Genomic DNA, 21,745 nt, shown 5'->3' with positions numbered 1-21,745 from the left:
GAGATCAGCGAGGGCTAATCTGAACCGTGCTATCAGACTAGCAAAGCGATCGCACAGTCAAAAAATCCAAGACCGTTTCCTCAGCACAACCAACACCAGGGATATGTGGAAAGGCATTCAGGCCATCACCAGATACAAGCCAACCACCGCCCCAGTGCAGGACACTAGCATGGACTTTCTGAATGACCTCAACAACTTCTTTGGGAGGTCCGAGGCACAAAATGGCACCCCTGCAGCGAAAGCGGTTCCACATCAGGGCGAAAGAGCACTCCTCCTGGACTCAACTGACGTGAGGAAGACCCTGAGAAGGGTCAACACACGGAAGGCTCCTGGCCCGGACAACATTCCAGGGCGGGTCCTTATGGAGTGCGCCGATCAGCTGGCTTGTGTACTAACAGACATTTTCAACACCTCACTAGACCAAGCCACGGTACCATCATGCTTCAAGATTGCCACCATCATCCCAGTGCCAAAGAACCCCCAGATCTTATTATTGAACGATTACCGGCCCGTTGCACTGACTCCCATCATAATGAAGTGCTTTGAGAGACTGGTTAAAGAGCACATCACCTCCAGTCTCCCCTTCTCACTCGACCCCTTTCAATTTGCCACCGGGGATGCCATCTCCTCTGCGCTTCACCTGAGCCTGACACACCTAGAGGAGAAGAACACCCATGTGCGGATGCTGTTCCTGGACTTCAGTTCAGCATTCAACACCATCATCCCACAACACCTGGTAGACAAAATGAGACTCCTGGGTTTCAACATCCCCCTGCGGAACTGGCTGCTGGACTTCCTCACTGACAGACCCCAGTCAGTGCGGATTCGTCAGAATATCTCCGATGTCATCACCCTCAGCACGGGCTCCCCCCAAGGCTGTGTCCTGAGCCCCTTTCTGTTCACCCTGATGACACACGACTGCGTCCCTAGGTCAGCCACAAACCACATCGTGAAGTTTGCGGACGACACAACAGTGGTGGGCCTCATCAGGGACGACAACGACCTGGCCTACAGAGAGGAGGTGGAGCAGTTGGTGGGCTGGTGCAGGGACAACAGCCTGGTCCTGAATGTTGACAAAACTAAAGAGATCATTATCGACTTCAGGAAAAACCAGCCCAACCATGCCCCACTTCTCATCAACAACAAGGCTGTGGAGGTTGTCAGCAGCATCAAGTTCCTAGGGGTGCACATCACAAACAAACTCACCTGGTCCGTGAACACTGCATCACTGGTGAAGAGGGCACAGCAGCGCCTGTACTTCCTGCGGAGGATGAGGAGAGCCCACCTGCCCCCACCCTCCCTCATTACATTCTACAGGGGCACCATAGAGAGTATCCTGACCAGCTGTATCTCTGTGTGGTGTGGAGGCTGCAGCGCTTCCGACTGGGGTAGTGTGAGGAGGGTGACGAGGACAGCAGAGAAAATCATCGACACTTCTCTCCCCTCCATTCAGGACATTGGCCAGAAGCGCTGCCTATCCCAAGCTAAGAACATTATCAGAGACCCCTCTCACCCCCATCATGGACTGTTCACTCTGCTAGCCTCTGGGAAGAGGTACTGCAGTGTGCGGTGCAGGACCACCAGGTTCCACAATAGTCTTGTCCCCCTGGCCATTAGACTGTTAAATGGTCAATCAAAATCATAGTAAATCTAAACTGCTGCTAATCTGTACATCTGTTGGTTTTGTTTGACTTTTTTGCACTACTGGCAGTTCTTTATAGCTAGCCACTCCTTGCACATCTGTTTCTCTGCACTACTGTACTTACAGTGTTATTGTTACTGTTTACCTGACTTGTTTACCTGACTGCCCATTTTGCACATCTGGTTAGCTGCTCCTCTTGAACTATTTGCACTACTGTAAAATACTATACATAGCCATAATTATTTAGTATATTATTAGTACTCAATACTCCAACTCAATACATTTTATTTATATCTGTACATTCAAGGAAACTGCAGGTCAGATGTTTCGACATTTCGTTCTGTGTACACGTGTACTAGAATGACAATAAAGTAGATCTGAATCTGAAAAATCGGGCCAGAAATACATTATATACATTCGAAAATGCAAGAAAACAGGGCATAATATTTACTCTTCAGGTTTTTCATTTTTTAAATATACATCAAAATGTTGAAATATTGTTTAATTTGGCCAAAATAATTGCTGCTCACATTTAAAAAAATATTTTCATTTTTTTTAAGCTTGTATTTAAAGCCTGAAATGTTGCAATATGACAAAAAGTACTTGGAAGGCAAATATTTTCTCAAATACTGCCCTCCGGATGAAAATAATAAAAAATATAATGATAATGTTTCAAATAGCAAAAACAAAAAAGTAGTACTAATGAGCATTTGTTCATTTGGTTCCACTCTCGCCTCCAATGTCCCCAAAATTCAAATAGCTGGCAACATGTTTATTCACTTGCTATTTTTATCATGTATTTGTTTTATTCATAAAGATATTTATCAAATGTCCATCCATTATCTGCACTGCTTATCCTCAGTAGGGAGCCTATCCCAGCTATCTTCGGGCAGTGGGCAGGGGATACCCTGAACTAGTTGCCAGCCAGTCGCAGGGCACACAGGGACAGACAATCTCTTGCATATCTTTTTTTTTTTTTTTTTTTTCAACACCGGCATCATTTATTACTGTGCTTTAATTCTGAGCTGTTCAAAAACAAGTCAAGTCATGTTTATTTGTATAGCTCTTAATCACAAAGAGTCTCAAAGGGCTGCACAGACCACATATTATTGCAAACCACAGACAATTATTTCACCATACCCTGATCTAAAACCTAAATGAGGGCAAGGAAAAACTTAAAAACCTCAACATGAGTAAAATGAAGAAACCTTGAGAAGGGACTGCACATGAGGTAATCCCCCTTCCAGGATGACCAGGCTGCAATGGATGTTTCAATAACAAATAATACACAGATGTTGCCAACATATAATATAGGTTATTCATATGCTATAGAATAAATGTGTGTCTTGAGCTTAGATTTAAACATTTCCACTGAGGTTGCAGATCGAATCTCAGGGGGAAGAACATTCCACAGCACCGGGGCCCGAATGGAGAACGCTCTCGAACCTTCGGATCTGTTCTTGGCTCTTGGGATCACTAGTAGACCAGCATTTTCAGAGCAAACACTCTGGACTGGAACATAGGGGGATACTAAATCTGAAAGATATGAGGGAGCAAGTCTATGCATGATTTTGTATATTACCGACAGATCCTTAAAATCGGATCTTAAGCTAACAGGGAGCCAATGCAGGTTAGCTAAAATCGGGGTAATCTGATCAAACTTTCTTGTCTTTAGTTGAAATCCTCGCTGCAGCATTTTGTACCAGCTGTAGGTTCTTGATTTTGGACTTTGAGAGACCGGAGGGTATTGTATTACAGTCACCGTGACGGGAGGTAAACCACGCATGAATTATAATCTCCGAACCATTAGAGGACGGTTCCTGAGAGACCAATCAACTTTTTCAAAAGTTCTAGTAAGATATTATGGTCCACAGTGTCAAAGGCAGCACGAAGGTCCAGCAGCAGCAAGAGTAATGAAACGCCAGAGTCCATTGCCAGTAGAAGATCATTGGTTACCTTAATCAGGGCTGTCTCAGTAGAGTGGATAGCCCTGAATCCTGATTGCATGGATTCAAAATGATTGTTCTCGGATATGAAATCATTCAGCTGCTGTGCCACTACTTTTTCAAGTACTTTAGAAAGAAACGGTTGGTTTGACAAAGGTCTATAATTACGTAAGCTTTCTGGATCAAGGTTGGGTCATTTCAGTGTAGGTTTAATAACAGCGGACTTAAAAGCCGCTGGAACTACACCTGAGGAGAGCGATATGTTTATAATATTTAGAACTGAAGTTCCAAGGACCCCAAAAAGATATTTAATCAGTGAACCCGGAAGCGGGTCAAACAGGCAAGTAGTCGGTTCGGCCGTATTCACCACTTGTTTAAGATTATCAAGTGACAGATCACTTAATTGGGGAAAAAAATCCTGAATAGCCACCATGTCGCCTATCTATAATTTTCAGATCTTTAATATGTGGTGTATTTACATTGTCTTTAGAAATCTCTTCCCGTATGCCTTGAATTTTCTTATGAAAGAAGACCATACAATCGTGGGCTTAATGGGTAGAAATATCTGGAATAATCTGTTGCCTTGTTAGCGATGCTACAGTGTCGAAAAGGATTTTGGGGTTATTTTTTTGTGCCGCTGTGAGCCGCTGCGTCCATGCGCGCCGCCTTCATCATCCTAAAAACTAAATGTTTTTAAGAGACAAAAAATAAACGATAACATGTACTTGTTCGGCAGTACGGCAGCGCAGTGGTTAGCGCGTGTGCGGCACAGTTCTGAGGTCGTGGGAACCTCCTGCGTGGGTTCAAATCCAGCTCCCGGCCTTACTGTGCGGAGTTTGTATGTTCTCCCCGTGCTTGCGTGGGTTTCCTCCGGGCACTCCGGTTTCCTCCCACATTCCAAAGACATGCATTTCAGGTGCATTGGCCGGTCCAAATTGTCCCTAGGTGTGACTGAGCGAGTGAGTTGTCTGTCCCCGTGTGCCCTGCGATTGGCCGGCAACCAGTTCAGGGTGTCCCCTGCCCACTGCCCGATGATTGCTGGGATGGGCTCCAGCACCCCCGCGACCCTACTGAGGATAAGCGGTGCAGCTGATGAGATGAGATGAGATGTACTTGTTCTTTTACGTGACATAAACGCATATTGCCGCTGCTATTCTAAAAAAATTGCATTTATTTATTTTTGCCTGAATAGAATGTGCAAAAAAGGCCACGAATAAAGCCCCAATAATCGAGATAATATCTCTGTATTATTTGTAATTGCAAGATCCTTTGCCTGGTAATCCTGAAAGGGGGATACCACATGTGCGGTCCCTTCTCAAGGTTTCTCTATTTTCCTCATGTTGAGGTTTTTGAGTTTTTCTTTGCCCTCATGTTGTTTCCAGATCAGGGGATGGTGTAATAATAGTCTGAAATAATAGTGTGTGTACAAATAAAAATGAGTTGACTTGACTTCATGCAATGACAGTGACGATATGAGAGAAATCGGGACAGGCCTTCATTATCTTTTTCTCTTTTGTATTGCTGAATGATCGGATTCTAGAGCGTATTGGTAGAAAAGCAAAATAATAAATAAAAAAATTACATATATATATATATATATATATATATATATATATATATATATATATATATATATATATATATATTATGTATCATTCTTTCCTCTCCTTGCTTGATTGCTAAATCTTTAACCCAATAAGGCCAACCTCTCAGAGTTTGCCCACCCGTGATTCAAATCCTAGCGATTTGGTAAAATATGATTTTACAAATGCATCAATAATCGCTTCATAATCTTAAAGTTGCTGTGTGGAATATGGACATGTACTTGCTGATGCCATCTTCCTGGTTAATCATCATTGCAGTCTCTGTGAAGCAAGTACATGGATTTCTTTAACGCACATGAATAAAGTTTAAGTTGGCTTTGGGCCTGTATTTGAAACACTCTTACTTTCACAATTTTAAGCTAAACTAACAAAAAAAACATAGTGGCAAGCATGAAATCACCCCATTCCTGCTTCCTAATGTTTTGCGTGTCCCAAAGATTTTTGCTAAAAGTAGATTTAGATTTAGAATTAATTTATTGGTCCCCTTGGTGAAATTCACTCCTTCCGACTGTACTGGGCGAAAATAACAAGTATTTCATGCCACTAAAAAATAAAACGTAAAATAAACAAACTTCCATGCCAGTAGTACATTTAGGGTAGACTGATTGGATAGGTCAGCGGTTGTTTTTGTTAAGAAGGGTGATGGCAGTGGTTATAAGGCTTTTTTTGAGGTGGGCCCTCCTAAATCTTATTGTTCTGTATCTGTGCCTTGACGGTATTGGTTGGTGAAGTATTGGTGTAAGTCAAGTCAAGTCATATTTATTTGTATGGCCCTTAATCACAAGGAGTCTCAAAGGGCTGCACAGGCCACAGATTATTGCAATATCGAGGACTTTTGTGTCTGCCAGTTGGATGACGGCGCTGTTAATTAAGTCTAAGGGTTGGGTGTGGGTAAGCCAATGATTTTAGTTGCTGTGTAAGCGATACATGTTAGTTTGGTCCAGTTCATGACAGAGAGCATTTTGAAAAAAACATGTGGAGCAGTACAGGAGGATGGGTTGAACAATGCATTACATACATTTGGGAATTGTTAACACATGTTTAAAAGAGAAAATATTCAAATTTCAACTTTTTAAGGACCCAGCGAACAACGCACCTCATCTTTAATTCTATTCCTTAAATTATTACTGAATCAATGCGTACCTAAAGGTGCCTAACCCTAATATTGAATCTGCGGATGTTTTATGACTGACTGCAGCTAAACAAGTCATGATCTTCTCCACAGGGTGTTTATTACCAAAGAGCTCAGTTCATCCATCACCCGGAGGACCTCATATCCGTAGACCACCGTTTGCTAGCAGTGATCAACGTAGGGGGGAACCGCTACACGTTCCCTTGGACCACTCTCCAACAGTTCCCTCTAACTCGCCTGGGCCGCCTGTGTGGCTGCAGATCGCCCGAGGACATTGCCAGTGTATGTGATGACTATGACGAAGCGAGGAACGAATTCTTCTTCGATCGCTCGCCGTCCGCCTTCAGAGTTATTCTCAACTTCCTAGCTGCAGGTAAACTGCGCCTGCTGCGGGAGATGTGCATCCTCTCCTTACACGAGGAACTCACCTACTGGGGTGTCGAGATGGCATATTTGGAGCGCTGCTGCAAGCGGAAAATGTACACTAGGATGGAGGAGGTGCATGAGCAAGAACGGCAGGAGGAGGAGCGCCGGCAGAGGAATGCCATGCCGCGTGTTCTCGTGGAGGAAACCACGTACAGAAAAGTCATGAACTGGTTGAGAGATATGGTGGAGAATCCGCAGTCTGGCTTTCCAGGGAAAATCTTTGCCTGCCTGTCTGTCATCATGGTAGCTGTGACTGTGGTGAGCTTGTGTATAAGCACCATGCCCGATCTCAGAGAGGAAGAGGACAGGGTGAGTGTGTTACACAACATTAACATGCACAAAATATGAAGTACCATAATACCTTTTCAGGTCACTTTTATATTGTTCATCAATGCAGTGGTACCGCTTCATACAAGCTTAATTTGTTTCAGGTTCCTGCTCATAGCTGAAAGTGCCCTTGTAACAAGAGAATGTTATCAATATGCAATAATCAAAAACCAATTGGTCAGTTTCTGTCCTCCCAAAAGCATCAAAATAAACCCTAAATAGCTGTAAAACAATTCTTCCTCATGTTCAGAGCAGTTTTTGAGAACAAGTCACGGGATTTCGATGGACCAATCACTAACTTTTCGGTGTTTTCGGAGTTAAAGTGCAACAGGTTGAGTGACATCTATTCTTTTATCTCTGTGAAGCAAGCCTCCAAATTTCCACGGTTTAGTGTCGCAGATTCCTCCATCAGAATGTATAGTCGAGTGTCATTTAACAATAATTCTCATTGCTGCTCATAGTGACAACTGACTGTTTAGTGGTATGTTGTCCATCATACAAATAATCTTTGAACCTGCTGCCAGAGGGGGGACGCCCCCAAGCAGCGGGACCACCCATTGCTAGGTGTCCTGATCCGTGCATTAAGAAGACAAGACATGGGAATTTTAGCCAAATACCTCCAGCATCAAAATTCCCACTTGTCTGCCCAACTATGAGTTGCTTAGATGTGCCTGTTTTGTGTTCCTATTCAAAGTTATCTCAATGTGATTGTATCTCCATTTATTTAGTTTTTGTTCACTTTTCACCATCATCAACATATTTTCACCTCATTGCTTTGTCTAAAAACATAGATCTCGATTGTAATGAAATTGCATAACATAATCGTGACAGCTACATCGTAAAAAGAAAGATGCAAACAAAAATATAATAATATGATTGGGTCGCTTCATGCCCGTTAAAAGAGAAAGTCCGTCGGACATTGGAGGCCTCCAAATTGAGCTCAGCCCTTATCTCGACCTCCAAAAACCCAAGACCCGTCCTCGAAGCTCGCCTCCTGATCCCAGCTACCCCCAGACTCTTATCGGCACTGGTAGATTCCGGCGCAGAGGCGAACATCCTCGACATAACCTTTGCTCGTAAGCTGGGAATACAGCTCACTCCTCTCCCAACCCCAGTTTCTGCTCGAGCTTTGGACGGTCATCTGTTGGTTACTGTCACGCAGATCACTGAGCCATTGGAGATGGAGTTATCCGGCAATTAGCAGGGGCGGATTCGCTTCCACCTGCAACCTTCCCCCGGTCAACCGCTCAATCTGGGACACCCATGGTTGGTGCAGCACAACTCCCACCTCGATTGGCGCAGAGAGGCGGTTCGGAATGGGCTATCAAACTGGCACTGGAGGAATGGTGGCACTGGCTGGAGGGGGTTTTGGTTCTGTTCCTGTTATGGACTGATCACAAGAACTTCAAATACATCGGCTCGGCGAAGCGCCTGAACCCGCGACAATCCCGTTGGTCCTAATTCTTCACCCGGTTTAACGTTACTCTTTTCTACCGCCCGGGGTCCCGTAATGTCAAGCCCGATGCCTTCTCCCGCCAGTTCCAGAAGGAAGACGATCAACCCCGGGGTCCGGCTGCCATCCTCCCTGCTTCCCAGGTGTTTGTCACACTCACCTGGGACATTGAGGACATTGTCCGGGAGGCGCTGCGGGATAAAGCGGGGCCCAGTACCTGTCCTGAGGGGCGACTGTTTGTCCCGGAGGGCCTATGTTCAGAGGTTCTCCAATGGGGGCACGACTCCCGCCTTTCCTGTAACTGCGGGCAGCCCGGACTAGTAACTTCCTGTCCCGACGCTTCTGGTGGTCCTACTTGGCAAAGGATGCTCAGGATTATACAAAGGCTTGTCAAACCTGCTCCAGGAACAAGTGATCTAATCGACCTCCTGCCAGCCTGCTACCACCCTTGCCTGTTCCCAATCGCCAATGGTCTCACATCTCAATGGACTTTGACTGGGCTGCCTGCCTCAGAAGGGATGACGACCATTCTCACAATCGTAGATCGTTTCAGCAAAAAGGTCCACTTCGTGGCTCTACCCAAACTCCCTTCTGCCAAGGACACGGCGCAGGCAGTCCAGTTTCACGTCTTCCGGCTCCATGGCATACCCAAAGACATAGTTTCTGACCGAGGTCCTCAATTTGTATTCGGCTTCTGGAAGGAGTCCTGTCGACTTAAGGGGGCCTCGGTCAGCCTCTCCTCTGGATTTCATCCCCAGTCCAACGGCCAATCCCAACGCATAAACCAGGAATTGGAGACGGCGCTCTGCTGCATGGTTTCCCAGGAGCCTCTTTCTTGGGCCCGACAGCTGGTGTGGTTGGAATACGCCCACAACTCACTGGTCAGCTCTTCCACCGGCATGTCTCCGTTCTAGTGCGTCTACGGCTATCAACCACCCCTGTTTCCCAGCCAAGAGGGAGAGGTCTCCTGCCCTTTGGTGTTTGCTAATGCCCGGCGCTGTCGCCGCACCTGGGCACGGGCGCGTGCTGCTCTCCTTTGGGCCATCGACAACTACTCAAGTGGAGGTAACCGTCGAAGGACGCCTGCTCCTGTCCACCAGGTGGGCCAGAGAGTTTGGCTGTCGTCCAAGGACCTTCCCCTTCGGGTGGAATCGAGGAAACTGGCTCCGCTATTCCTGGGTCCGTTCCCCGTGGATAAGGTCATCAGCCCTTCAGCGGTCCGGCTTCGCCTGCCCAGCACCATGAGAGTCCACCCAATGGTCCACGTTTCTCGCATCAATCGAGTCCATCAGAGTCCGCTGGCACCCAAAGCACCTCCTCCTCTGGCCCCACACTTTTTGGACGGGGATCCAGTCTATACGGTGCGTTGCCTTAACCGCTCCCGGCGGAGGGGTCGGGGCCTCCAGTACGTGGTAGATCGGGAGGGTAACGGTCCAGAGGAGAGATAGAGGATTCCCACCCGGCAGATTTTGGACCGCTCCCTAATCACGGAGTTCCACCGTCAGCATCCCGACCAGCCTGCTCCCCGCCAAGGTCGCCCTAGGGGCACCTGCTCGTCGTAAATCTTTGTTTACATTGAATAGTAGTTGTGAAGCGTAAAACTCCACTAGATCAAACAGTTTTAATAATTTGGACTGGAGGAATAGAATCTTGGTTTTGTCACAGTATCCTGCCTTGTGTATGATTCTTATTGCTGTTTTTGGAGTATAAAAAGGATGGAGTGAACTTTTGTAATTATTACCCCAGACAGTGCGTTAAGTATGGCAAAACTAGAGAACAATATAATAAATACAATGCAATTTAACTTAAAAAGAATATGCTTTTATTAATAACTGAAATGCTTTTAGATATCTGAGTTTGTATGTGTCTGATATGTGTGTTTTCCGTTTAATTAACTGTCTATTGTAATTCCTAAAAAAATAATTCTTGATACAGTGTCTATGGCAATTCCATCCATTTTTACCGCCAAGTCTAGATTTGCCTTGTGATTACCAATGAATATCACTTAAGTTTTATTTAAATTTAAATTATTCTTATCCATCTATGTTTATCGGGTAATAATTTCACTATTTATATTTGTTTATAGATATATATAATTATCATTGAAATAGGTAATGTTAGTGTCATCTGCAAATACGACTATTATTAATTGTTTTGAAACATTAAATATATCAATACAATGTCCATTTTATTGCATTGTACCCAGGACCGAGCCCTGTCGTACTTCACAACAAATATCCAAGTATCCAGATGTCAACTCTCCCATTTTCATATATGTTAGGGATAATATTTTTTTAATAGGTTAAAACTGAAGTGATCAGCAAGAGAGGCAAATGTAGTTTTACCACTTTATTCACTGCGCAGTGGGTAGACTAGAAAAGTCTCACACCGTTCCCGCGCAGCAGACGGGTTTTGTTCAAAAGTCTGCGCATGATAGTTAGTAATAAGCGATCGTTAACTATAAGAATCACAGATAAAACGAACAAAAACCAAAACACACAAAAAAAACAAAAAGAACCGTGCCTGCGCGTTGGTCTCCACAGGGCCTAATCCGAGCCTGTGTGACCTCGTAGGTCGCCTGCTGACGACGGTGTAAGCAGGGGCCCGACCGGCCTTACCCACTCGGATCTTCGTGTGTCAGTGGTGTATACAGTGAGGGGGTTTTCCCTTTTAGTTCCTAGTGATAAGTCCATTAGACAACGCTGTCTGGGTCAGTATCATCATCATCAGAGTATTGTGGGACAGAAATCATTCATGACCTCATCCTCTTTGTCATGGGCACGATGCAGCAAGAACATACGCCACACAGGAGAAGAAAGATCACTAGGATTCCGACAAATGGTGCCAGGATCTTCACCAGAATCTGGGACCAGCTGCCAGAGTACAGCCAATCGAGCCATCCCGGCTGAACGTCCCTCTCCTGGGTCAATGTGTTTCCGAGGTTCTTCATGATGGCTAGGGCATCGATGATTGTCTCGTTTTCATCCGGGATGAAGTTGCAGCAGTGTTCTCCTATCAGTGCACATACACCACCTTGAGGGGCCAGAGCGAGGTCAACTGCCATCCTGGTCTGGAGGGCCATGATTCTAATAGCACTAATCTCATTTTGTTGAGCTTCAACTATGTCTATCGTGGCATTAACAAAGAAATGAAACCTATAGTCTATCGTTTCTACGTGCAGGGCAACTTTGCCGACCCCTATGTTAGGGAATAGGACGTGAACCAGCTTATCCCCTGTCGTCCAGTATCTTGGTTCCAAGGGACATTTGATCCCGAAATTGGATCATGTGGTTGGAAATCAACAAATCGTTTTCTACGGGTAGAGACCGTTATTAGATGTTTCGTAATGATGTAGGTGTGGTCAGAAATAGTTACTGGAGTGCAGACAGTTGTAGTTGTTGTATTCATAGGTAAGCGAGTATACGCTTTCCAGCCGCACAGCCAATAAACTTTGCCAAGTGCGATCAGATTAGTCTCTTCAGGGATATTAACGGTTGTATTGCAATGTGTGATGTCTATGGCACTCATTTTGTAGTGACCTTTTAAATTAATACAAACTGAAAAACACGAAGTGTTATTATTTGTTTTGTCACAGTTTTTGGTGTGATCATCGTGTAGAGTCACTTTGAGTCCAATAGGGCTAGTATGGTCTAACACATGGAGTTTGTCAGTTGTGGGTTTGTTCTGAGTTTCATTAATAACCCCTAAAGCCTGGCTATGTTCTAATGGGGTAGCGTACAGGTAAGCTTGTCCTGCACTGTGAGGCATTATGGAACATACATAACATCCAGATACGCCATAATGTGAGGCAGTCATATTAGCTTAGCGCCACCATAAATTGGCAGCTAAAGGATGTGTATGATCTTCATCATTGTTATGGCCCGTCCAAAAATGACCAAAGGTCGCGTCCCTATTTTCGTTATCGCGATACTTTATCTCAGGGATAATACGGCGTTCCTTTAATGGTAAATTGATATTGCCTCCTGTGACCTGAGGTTTGGCTTTCGGTGCCAAAACACACACTTTGAAATTAAAATTTGGGTCAGGTCCAAGTATGTCTGGACAGAGGGCAATAACTATACAACCTTGTTGTGCTGGCATCACTGTTAGGTGGAGGTGTGTTTGTGTCTTTGTCATGTTCAGGAAAACTTTCCGGAATTCTAGGGTTATTTCAGACTTTGTCCAAATATGATGTAGTTCTTCCCATGTTTGCCAGTATGTGTAAAGAAAAACCATATCCCAGTATTCATTATACACTTTAGTCCTATCTCGTAATGAGACCTCAGTCTGCACTCCTGCATACCACTCCTCTTCTTTGTATTCACTACCTGTGCGTAGGTGGCCATATTGTAAATAATCATAACCTGTGATTGGCGGCGGGTATGGTTCACACATGGTACAGTGAGTTTTTAGTCCTGACAGGGGTATTATTAATTTGACTTGCTCACTTGACTGTGGAACACAGTAAGTATAGGGATATACCGGACCTCCAGACCAGGTGTATTCCCCTTCTATTGGCTTTATGACAGGACATATCATTTGTTGGCTTTCTGGACCCCAAATTTTGGTGCGGATGTTGGCTTGCATCGATTGGGCTGGCAAGAGGAGCAGGGTGAGGATGAGTCCCCACCCTAGGATGGTGACAAGCATGTTTATTTGAGTTCGGTGATCTTTTTGCAGTGACTCTGGTGAATCCAGGTGTCTCTTTCAGCTATCTTTATAGCTGTCGGCGTGGTGAGCAGGACTGTATATGGCCCGTCCCAACGTGGACTGGACCAGCTCTTTCTTTTCACCACTTTTACGAGCACCAGGTCATCAGGAGTCACTGTCTCCTGAAACAAAGGAATAGAACCAGGCGGCAGATCATTTGCAGACACAACTTGTTTCTCTCTAAATAGTTTACATAACCAATCTGTCATTGGATCTGCTTGGTTTTTTTCTTCTGAGAATGGCTGACCTTCCCACATTGGAAGGTGGAAAGGTCTGCCATGCACAGTCTCAAATGGTGTGATGCCTGTTTTTATTGGTGTAATTCTCACATTTGGGCCATGGTTTGCCTGTTTTTTCCATTGTCTTTTTGAGTCTTAGTTTAACCGTACCATTTGTTCTTTCAACAAGCCCTGCACTCTGTGGATGATAGGAGCAGTGGTATCTGAGTGTTATACCCAAATGGGCAGCCATGTTGTCAATAATGTCATTGACAACATGGCTGCCATTATCACTCCAGAGCACTCTTGGAATGCCATGCTCTGGGATGATGTGTTTACAAATGGCTTTGGCAACTGAAAGTGCATTGTTATGTTTCGATGGTACAATTTCTACCCACTTTGAGAATGAATCTACAAGCACAAGACAATATTTATATGGACCACTTTTAGACAGTTCAATGTAATCCATATGTAAGATTTCAAAAGGGTAAGTCCCAGCTGGGGTCTTCCCTCGTTTTGGCCTAATGTTTCCTTGGACATTATGTCGGCAACAAACCAAACAAGATCTACAATTTTTTTTAAAATAGGTTTGGAATCCTAACGGTACTATAAATGCTTGTCGTACCACGGACACCATCCCCCCTGTTGAGACGTGAGCTTCCCCATGACTCAAGGTAGCGACCGCGTGATACAGACTGCGGGGAATGACGGGTTTGTTGTCTTTTTGAAGAAGTCCTTCAGGAGTTCTTGTGACTCCCATGTCTATCCATTGTTGCTTTTCTTTGTCAGGTGCATTGTCTTGCATGTCTATTAAAATTTGTGTTGGAATATGAGACTATTTTTCTTAATTCCTTTGGGTGAAAGTATCTGATTGTCGAAGTGCAGCTTTTTTCGCAGCTGCATCAGCTTTTGCATTTCCAAGTGAAACAGGGTCTTTGTTTGTTGTATGTGCTTTGCATTTGCACACTACTAATTTAGAGGGCAGTAGTACTGCTCTCAACAGTTCTTTTAGCAGTTTTGCATTTTGGACTGGTTTGCCGGATGAGGTCTTCATTTATCGTCTTGCCCATAAGGTAGCAAAGGTGTGGATGGTTGAAAAGGCATACTGGCTATCTGTGTAGATAGTGACAGGTTTATCTTTGAACAGTTTACAGTCTTCTGTCAGGGCAAATATCTCTGCAGCTTGAGCTGAGTAGTTGCTGGGCAGTGGTTCGGATTTTAAAGTCTTTGTTTGGCTGACCACTGCATAACCTGGGTTGTTCTGTCCAAATTAGTCTTTGCCTGACGATCCATCCACAAAAATTGTTTCTCCTTCGTTGAGTGGGGAGTCTTTGAGATCTGGGTGAGGTTTGTAAACTTCTTCTGTCTTTTCTGTGCAGTCATGTGGTTGTCCATCTTCTTCTGTAGGTAAGAGGGTTGCTGGGTTGAGGGTGTTACACCTTTTGATGGTTAGGTGAGGTTGGGATAATAAGACAACCGTCATCGCTATGTGTCTTGCTGGAGACAAGAATGACATCTTTGTTTGCGTGAGTAGTATGTCCACTGAATGGCTGACTAATAAAGTTAGTGGATGAAACAATACTACTTCTGCTGAGGATCGTATAGCCATTGCTGCTGCACAAACTGATTGGACACAATGTGGCAAGGCTTGAGCTACTGTGTCCAATCCCTTTGAATAGTATGCTACTGGGCGGAGTTGTCCGCCATATTGCTGCAACAATACAGATGTCATGAATCCATTTTTGCAATCCACTGTTTGAGTAAAGGATTTCTCATAATTAGGGAAACCGATGGCTGTTGATGAAGTTATCTTCTATTTTGTTTGGATAAAGGCTTCTTTGCCTTCCTCTGTCCATATTAGAGGGGCATTTAGTGGTAGGTCTTCTGTGTAGATCAAATCCAGAAGAGGTTGGGTGGTTTCCGCATCGTCTATGATCCATTGTCTGCAGAAATTCACCAGGCCCAAAAATACTATCATTTGTTTTTTGGTATGTGGTTTTGGAGCTTGGAGGACAGCCATCTTCCTGTCAGATAGTAGTTTTCGGCCTTCAGCTGAGACCAGATGTCCCAAAAAAACTACTTCTTTTTGAACCCATTGAAGTTTCTCCAATGAAGCTTTGTTTCCAGTTCTTGCTAGGTGTTTACATAATTCAATTGATTCTGAAGTGTTTTCTTCTTTTGTGGGACTGGCTATCAAAATATCATCCACATAGATCAGAACTTGAGTGGACTCTTTGTGTTAGTGTTGACTGATGCAATTGTGAATTTCTTGTGAAAAAATAGTTGGACCTTTTGCATACCCTTGAGGTAATCTCGTGTAGGTATACTTTTTGTTGTTAAATGTGAAACCTAAACCAATGCCTGGCTGAGGGATGCAGTGGTATTGAGAAAAATGCATTGCTGAGATCAATTACTGTGAAGAATTTGTGTGAATTTTTTAATTCGTTCATGATGGAGTGAAGATCGGGGACGCACGGGGATCTTGACTTAATCGCTGAGTTAACCGCTCTGAGGTCATGCACCATTCTCTACGATTTAGAATCCGCTTTCCTTACTGGAAAGATTGGTGTGTTGCAAATGGAAGTTGGTGCTTCGATTAGGATGCCTGCCGTTATCATGTCTTGAATAACTGGCCGTATGCCTTCTTTGGCGTGAGGTTTCAAAGGATACTGTCTAACTTGAGGGCGGTGATTTCCTTTTGGCTCAATGGTGACCTCAGTTGCTGTGGTCATTAGCCCCACATCAGACTTTGAAGTTGACCACAATGCTTCTGGAATGTCTGGGAAGACACTAGATTGATAGTAGCCTTCCAAAACTTCTTGTGGTCATTCACTCAAATGGATTTCTGGAATGAAAATTGTAGTCCACCTGAGTGATTTATGAAAGACTGGTCCTAAATCAGGAATGTCACATGCAAATGAGCCGTCCGCTTGTGGTTGCCATGGTTCGTTTCTTATGATGAGAATTCTGAGGATTATCCTTTTCAGCTGGTTCCATTTCATGCCATGAGGCTTTGCCAGCAGTATGTGAAGTAATTCTCCTGGAAAGTCCTGCTTTTTCAGAGGCTCAATGTTTCTTGGAAATGGAACTGTGACAAACATCCACCCGGATTCGTCACTCCAATAGACTTTGTCTGTAGTCATCTTTTTTGGTTGAAATTTATTCCAACGTTCCAAGAAGTCTGGCTTTGGTGGCTCTGTAGTACATTTGATGCAAAGGGTACTTTGTTTGGGGTCTCCATAATGTAGTTTTTTTAAACAGTTGTAGTGGAAGCGATCTTAAATCTGTTGTAATTGAAGCTGGACCTGTAACTATCGGATTGAGGTTGTAGAATATTGTTGGGGCTCCACTTCCTTCCAGGACCATCATTTGGAATTTGTCTTCCTTTTTTACCTCCATGTGATGTCCCTCAACAGTTAGTGTCAACCCAAGCGTTTTTATCAAGTCTCTTCCCAACAGATTTTCTGGGCATTCAGGAACATAGACGAAACGAATTTCTCCGTGTTGAGTCCCATCTTCATCTACAGCTGTCGTTGGTTGTGTGAAATATCTCTTTGCTGGTCTTCCTCCCACTCCAATTACCAACACTGATGTTTTGGCCAGTATTATCCCGTGTGGGAGATTTTTAACTACAGAGTCCGCGATGAAATCAACGGATTTTTCTCTTGGCCCTACTTGTAATTGTCTTTTTGGTGGGTTGACAGATGAAATATTTCCAAATAATACACTGAGGTCCAGAATGGGCGTTGGTTGTGAACATTCAGGCTCATTGTAGTTTTCTTCGTCTTCTTCTTCATTAATTTCTCTGTCGGTTAGTCAATCTGTGGATAAGTAAGGGTTGTTGTCGTTTTGATAATCTCTTGATCTGGGCTTTGATCTACAGTTTTTTGATAAATGTCCGGACTTCCTACAATTGAAGCAATATCCGTCTTTTCCTGGAAATCTTCCTTTTCCTCTTCCTCTTCCTCTGTTTGATCGGACGTGTCCTCTGCCACGACCTCGTCCTACCCCTTGATAGTACCTCGGAGCCAACTGGGTATCTTCAGCAGCGGAGAGACTCTCGACGAGTGCTGTCATGGTGAGTGCAGCTGTCTGGTCTTGCTTCTTTATTTTTAGGTCTTCGGCGTGGATGGCGTGTGTCACTAGGTCCCCCATTGTGGCTGTTCTCCAAGTAATCAGATGTTTTTTTATGTTATTAACGATGCTGCTTTCCAAACCATCTAAGAAAGCTGACCTAAGCATGATCTGGAAAGGTGTGTCGAGGGCTTCAGCTTCCGGAACTCCACTGCAATTTCTCATCTTTTCTGTCAGCCTTTCAACATATTGTCTAACCGACTCTCCTGTCTCCTGGCGGCATTGGGTGACGCCGCTGAAATCAGGTGGTTTGGTAAACACTTCTCTTGCCCTGTTCATGACGTGGGCGACATCTGCATTTAAACCATCTCCATATGGACGTGCAACTTGGTTTGCGTCGTGGGGGTTGAAATTCCCTATAATCCGTCCTACTCTGTATCCTAGAAGATGTCTGAGGACTGTCATAATCTCCGGGCCATTCAATCTGTAGCTGTTGATGAGCTCTCTTACTGCTTCGATCCATCTTCCCAAATTTTGGTCCAAGGAAGGAATAGAAACGCAGGCTTCTTTCATCTCAGCTTGGGTCCAAGGTCGGTAGACGTGAATTTCTCTATCTTGGCCTTGAACTCCAAATGCTGGGTTCGCAACAGCTATCATCGGAAACAGGGGCGTTGTTGTTGCGGATAGGTCAGGCAATTGAGGATAAAAATTTGCTGGTTTTGTGTCGGTGATATTAATCTTTGTAGTTTGTTGTCTTGAAGTGGACGCACTTGCAACTCCATCCTTCTCTGGAAGGGTCTTGCCTCTAGTGCGGCCTCCCATGGACGAGTTGGGGCTTTCAATCGCTTTTCCTCCTTTGGCCCGCTCCTCCTTTTTACGTTTGTCGTTGGTAGTTGTATTTTGTCGCTCTTCTTCTCTGGCTCTGTTTGAATCTTCTTCTTCTCTAACTCTTGTCCTACTAACTCCTGTTTCTTCTTCGGGCAGAATCTGCATACGCAACATTTTCCTTTCTTGTTTACTTGCAATGTCCTTTCTTCTTTTTTCGCTCTGATCAATCCACAGACGCAAAACTTCCAACTGTGAGTCTATCTTGCTTGTGTCTCTTCCTTTCCTTGCCTTTTCTTTCCTTTTGTGAACTAATTTAGCCTTCAACCTGATCTTCGTGTCTGCCTCCTTTAATTTGTAGTTAAAACCTTTCTTTAGCCATTTCTTCAAAAACTTCGAACTTTCACTGTCCATTCCACTCATAAATTTGACATCTGGATCATCTAACAACTTCCTATGATTGATTTATCAAAAGAAAATTATTTAAAGCTGAGAAAACACAAAAACAACAAAAATGTTTTTTTCAAAAATTAAAAAAAAAATTTTTTGTATTATATTGGCATTACCTTTAATTAATTAATCCGAATTACTCACTCGTATTTTATAGATCTTCAATTAAAAACAACAACAAAAATTTGGGACCGGGGAAAAAAAAAAATTTGGGGACCAGGTTTTGGTCCTCGGTGCTTATGTTGCTCATCCTTCGCGTTAAACCCGAATTTCCCGAAAAAGTCAAAAATTCTTCTTTTCCCGCTCCTCACACTGTGTCCTATTAGTTCCTCTAGACACTTCTCTTTTCAGAAAATTTTGATTATTTTATATATTTATTAGTTTATTTTGTTTTAGAAAAAAAATTATTTGCATTTATTTGCATGTTTTTCTTTCTTAAACACGAAGGACAACGTAAAACTTTGGAAATCAAAGCGTGACAGGAAAGGTGACAACATTCAGACAACATTTAGACAATACAACATTTAGAAATATACGGCCGGACAAATTTTAGTTTTAATTTGTTTTATTAGTTTAATTTAGACTGAATACACTTTTTTTTGAAGCCATGCAGTTGATTTAAACCCTTGCTAGCTTTCCTTTCACAGTGGGGGGTCGTTTCTTTTGCGTTTACGACCCTTTGTCTTTTTGCGCGCTATTCAGCCATCTGAAATCGTCTCAAACTGGTTAATTTGAGTGGCACAAATCTTAGATATATCTTAGAATGGCTTTCTTTTATTTTTGCATCTGGAACGTCACAAACTGATTTGTTTGGGTTTTTCACAAACCGATCAGTTTGAGTTTTTACAGTTTTGACATCACTGTCTTGGATAAAAAAATTATCCGAAAACGTCACAAACTAATTAATTTTTAACCAACTAGTCTGAGTATTACAGTAATCGTCACTGTCTTAGGTGCATCTCGCCCACTGTGGTAGGTTCAATTTACTTATTACAAAAATGGCTTAATCTTAAAATTATTCCAATTTTTATTTTACAAATGCATCACTTACCGATCACTTGATCCTGGTTCGTTGACGGTGCCGCTGGCTTTGAAGCTGATCTCGAAAAAGAACAAACGGTTTCCTATGTTCCAGACCACACGGTAGGATGGTTCGCTTTCTTCGTTTTTTTTTTTTCTTCAATTTATCACGTATCGTCCCGGGTTTCGGCACCAAAAATGTTTGGGATAATATTTTCTCAATAGGTTAAAACTGAAGTGATCAGCAAGAGAGGCAAATGAAGTTTTACCACTTTATTCACTGCGTAGTGGGTAGACTAGAAAAGTCTCACACCGTTCCCGCGCAGCAGACGGGTTTTGTTTAAAAGTCGCAGGAAGTATCAATGACGTTACACATACGTCTACGGTTCAAAGTTCGCACATGCGCAGGAATTATTAATGACGTCACACATATGTCTCTCGGTTCAAAAATAGTACAAAATAGTAAAAACGAGTTGCAATGTAAGTCAAGCTCATCAGGATTATTTGTAACATAGAACACAGAGAAATACACAATTAACTAAATATGATCTGCTTTTACAATATATTATCCTATTTAAATAACTTCAAATAAATAAATCAATCCCAAAGCCACTGATACCATATAGGTCCTTTTTTAACAGTATATTAGTATTAATGGTATCAAATGCTTTTTTTTTAGTTCAATAAATAAGCCAGCTGCGTATCTTTTTAATGCAATTGGTAATTTCTTCTACCACATCAATAACGGCCGGAGGTCGATGAGATAACTTGTTCCTGGAGCCTGTTTACATATGTTTGCCCTAAAACCATATTGATTTTCATCAATTAAATTTTGCTTATCTATAAATCTGTCTAATCTATTATTATGAAGCTTCTCTAATCCTCTTACTTATTTACATAGAGCCAGATAGTCCTAGATTGTTATGTTGCCTTTGTAAATGGAATCAACATTTTAAAACTGAATTTTGTATTCCTTGGGTTTTCTTTGTTTATTATTAAAATTAAGTTTTATGATCAAAGACATTTGTGAGTGCTAAATATGGAAAAAACTAATAATTCAGAAATGGGGCAAATACTTTTTCACAGCACTGAACGTGCGTGTGTGTACACCCGGCATGAATATCCTGTGAACAGTCTACCCAAAGCAGCGTGGCTAACGAGGCCTCATGCTCACTGAGGCTTGTCCAGTATCTGTCCTGAATCACTGGTGAAATAATGAATTGACTTCACAGTGCCACTTACAAAAGGACCAAGCACCCATGCAAATGTGCAAAAAAAAATATTGAACGTGTCCATTTTGTTGGTGTTTCTTAAACCCTTTTTTCCGATTGATATTTCACATTTATAATGTGTTGTCTTGAAATTCATAATCCATCTTTTTGAAACAGAATTTATATTGTGTGAAGACAAGTTATCTAGAAACCTACCTTTATAAGTTGTTGGATAGTGTGCAAACACACTGAAATTCTTGCTGTGTTGCCTGGATTGTATATGTTTTTTAATCATTTCAAATTTTGGACGCCGTATAGCAATTTTTGTATGATCATTTGATATTATACCCGGCAGAATGGTATCCAAATCAGATGCAATTTCTTTAGACAATACCGTCACATCAACATGAAGCAAAGATAAATGTCTGTAAGACGTACATTAGTTTATGTCCTTGAAGAAGATAAATATTGGCTTGTGTCAAGGTGGTTGGGCCACATTCTAAGTATTCGTTGTACACAGACAAGAGGAGCGGTGCCAATTTGTCACAAAATTTCTTATAAGGTTCACTGTAGTTCCGTCCGGTCCCGGAGCTTTATTGGATTGCATAGCCCTGATTGCATGTTTAACTTCTTCCAGGGAAAGTGAAGCGTCCAATTGTTCAGCATTATTGTCAAGTGCAGGATTTGACAGATTTAGAAGAAAGAGC

At 43.0% G+C, this 21,745-nt stretch overlaps 1 protein-coding gene across 3 annotated transcripts in view; it reads left to right on the top strand.

The window, feature by feature from the left end:
• kcng4a (potassium voltage-gated channel, subfamily G, member 4a) overlaps window positions 1-21,745 on the top strand; it is a 117,655-nt gene that overhangs the window by 21,755 nt on the left and 74,155 nt on the right. For all 3 annotated transcript variants that reach the window (XM_088341077.1, XM_088341076.1, XM_088341078.1), the window contains one exon: window positions 6,418-7,059. In XM_088341077.1, coding sequence (XP_088197203.1) covers window positions 6,418-7,059 — 642 coding nt within the window. The remainder of the gene's footprint in view (window positions 1-6,417; window positions 7,060-21,745) is intronic.

This window comes from Urocampus carinirostris, chromosome 7 (assembly GCF_059441175.1).
Source record: "Urocampus carinirostris isolate Australia breed hairy pipefish chromosome 7, RoL_Ucar_1.0, whole genome shotgun sequence".
Taxonomy (NCBI): domain Eukaryota; kingdom Metazoa; phylum Chordata; class Actinopteri; order Syngnathiformes; family Syngnathidae; genus Urocampus; species Urocampus carinirostris.
Note: the sequence above shows the minus strand (reverse complement) of the source record. Positions and strands in the feature narration are given on the sequence as shown.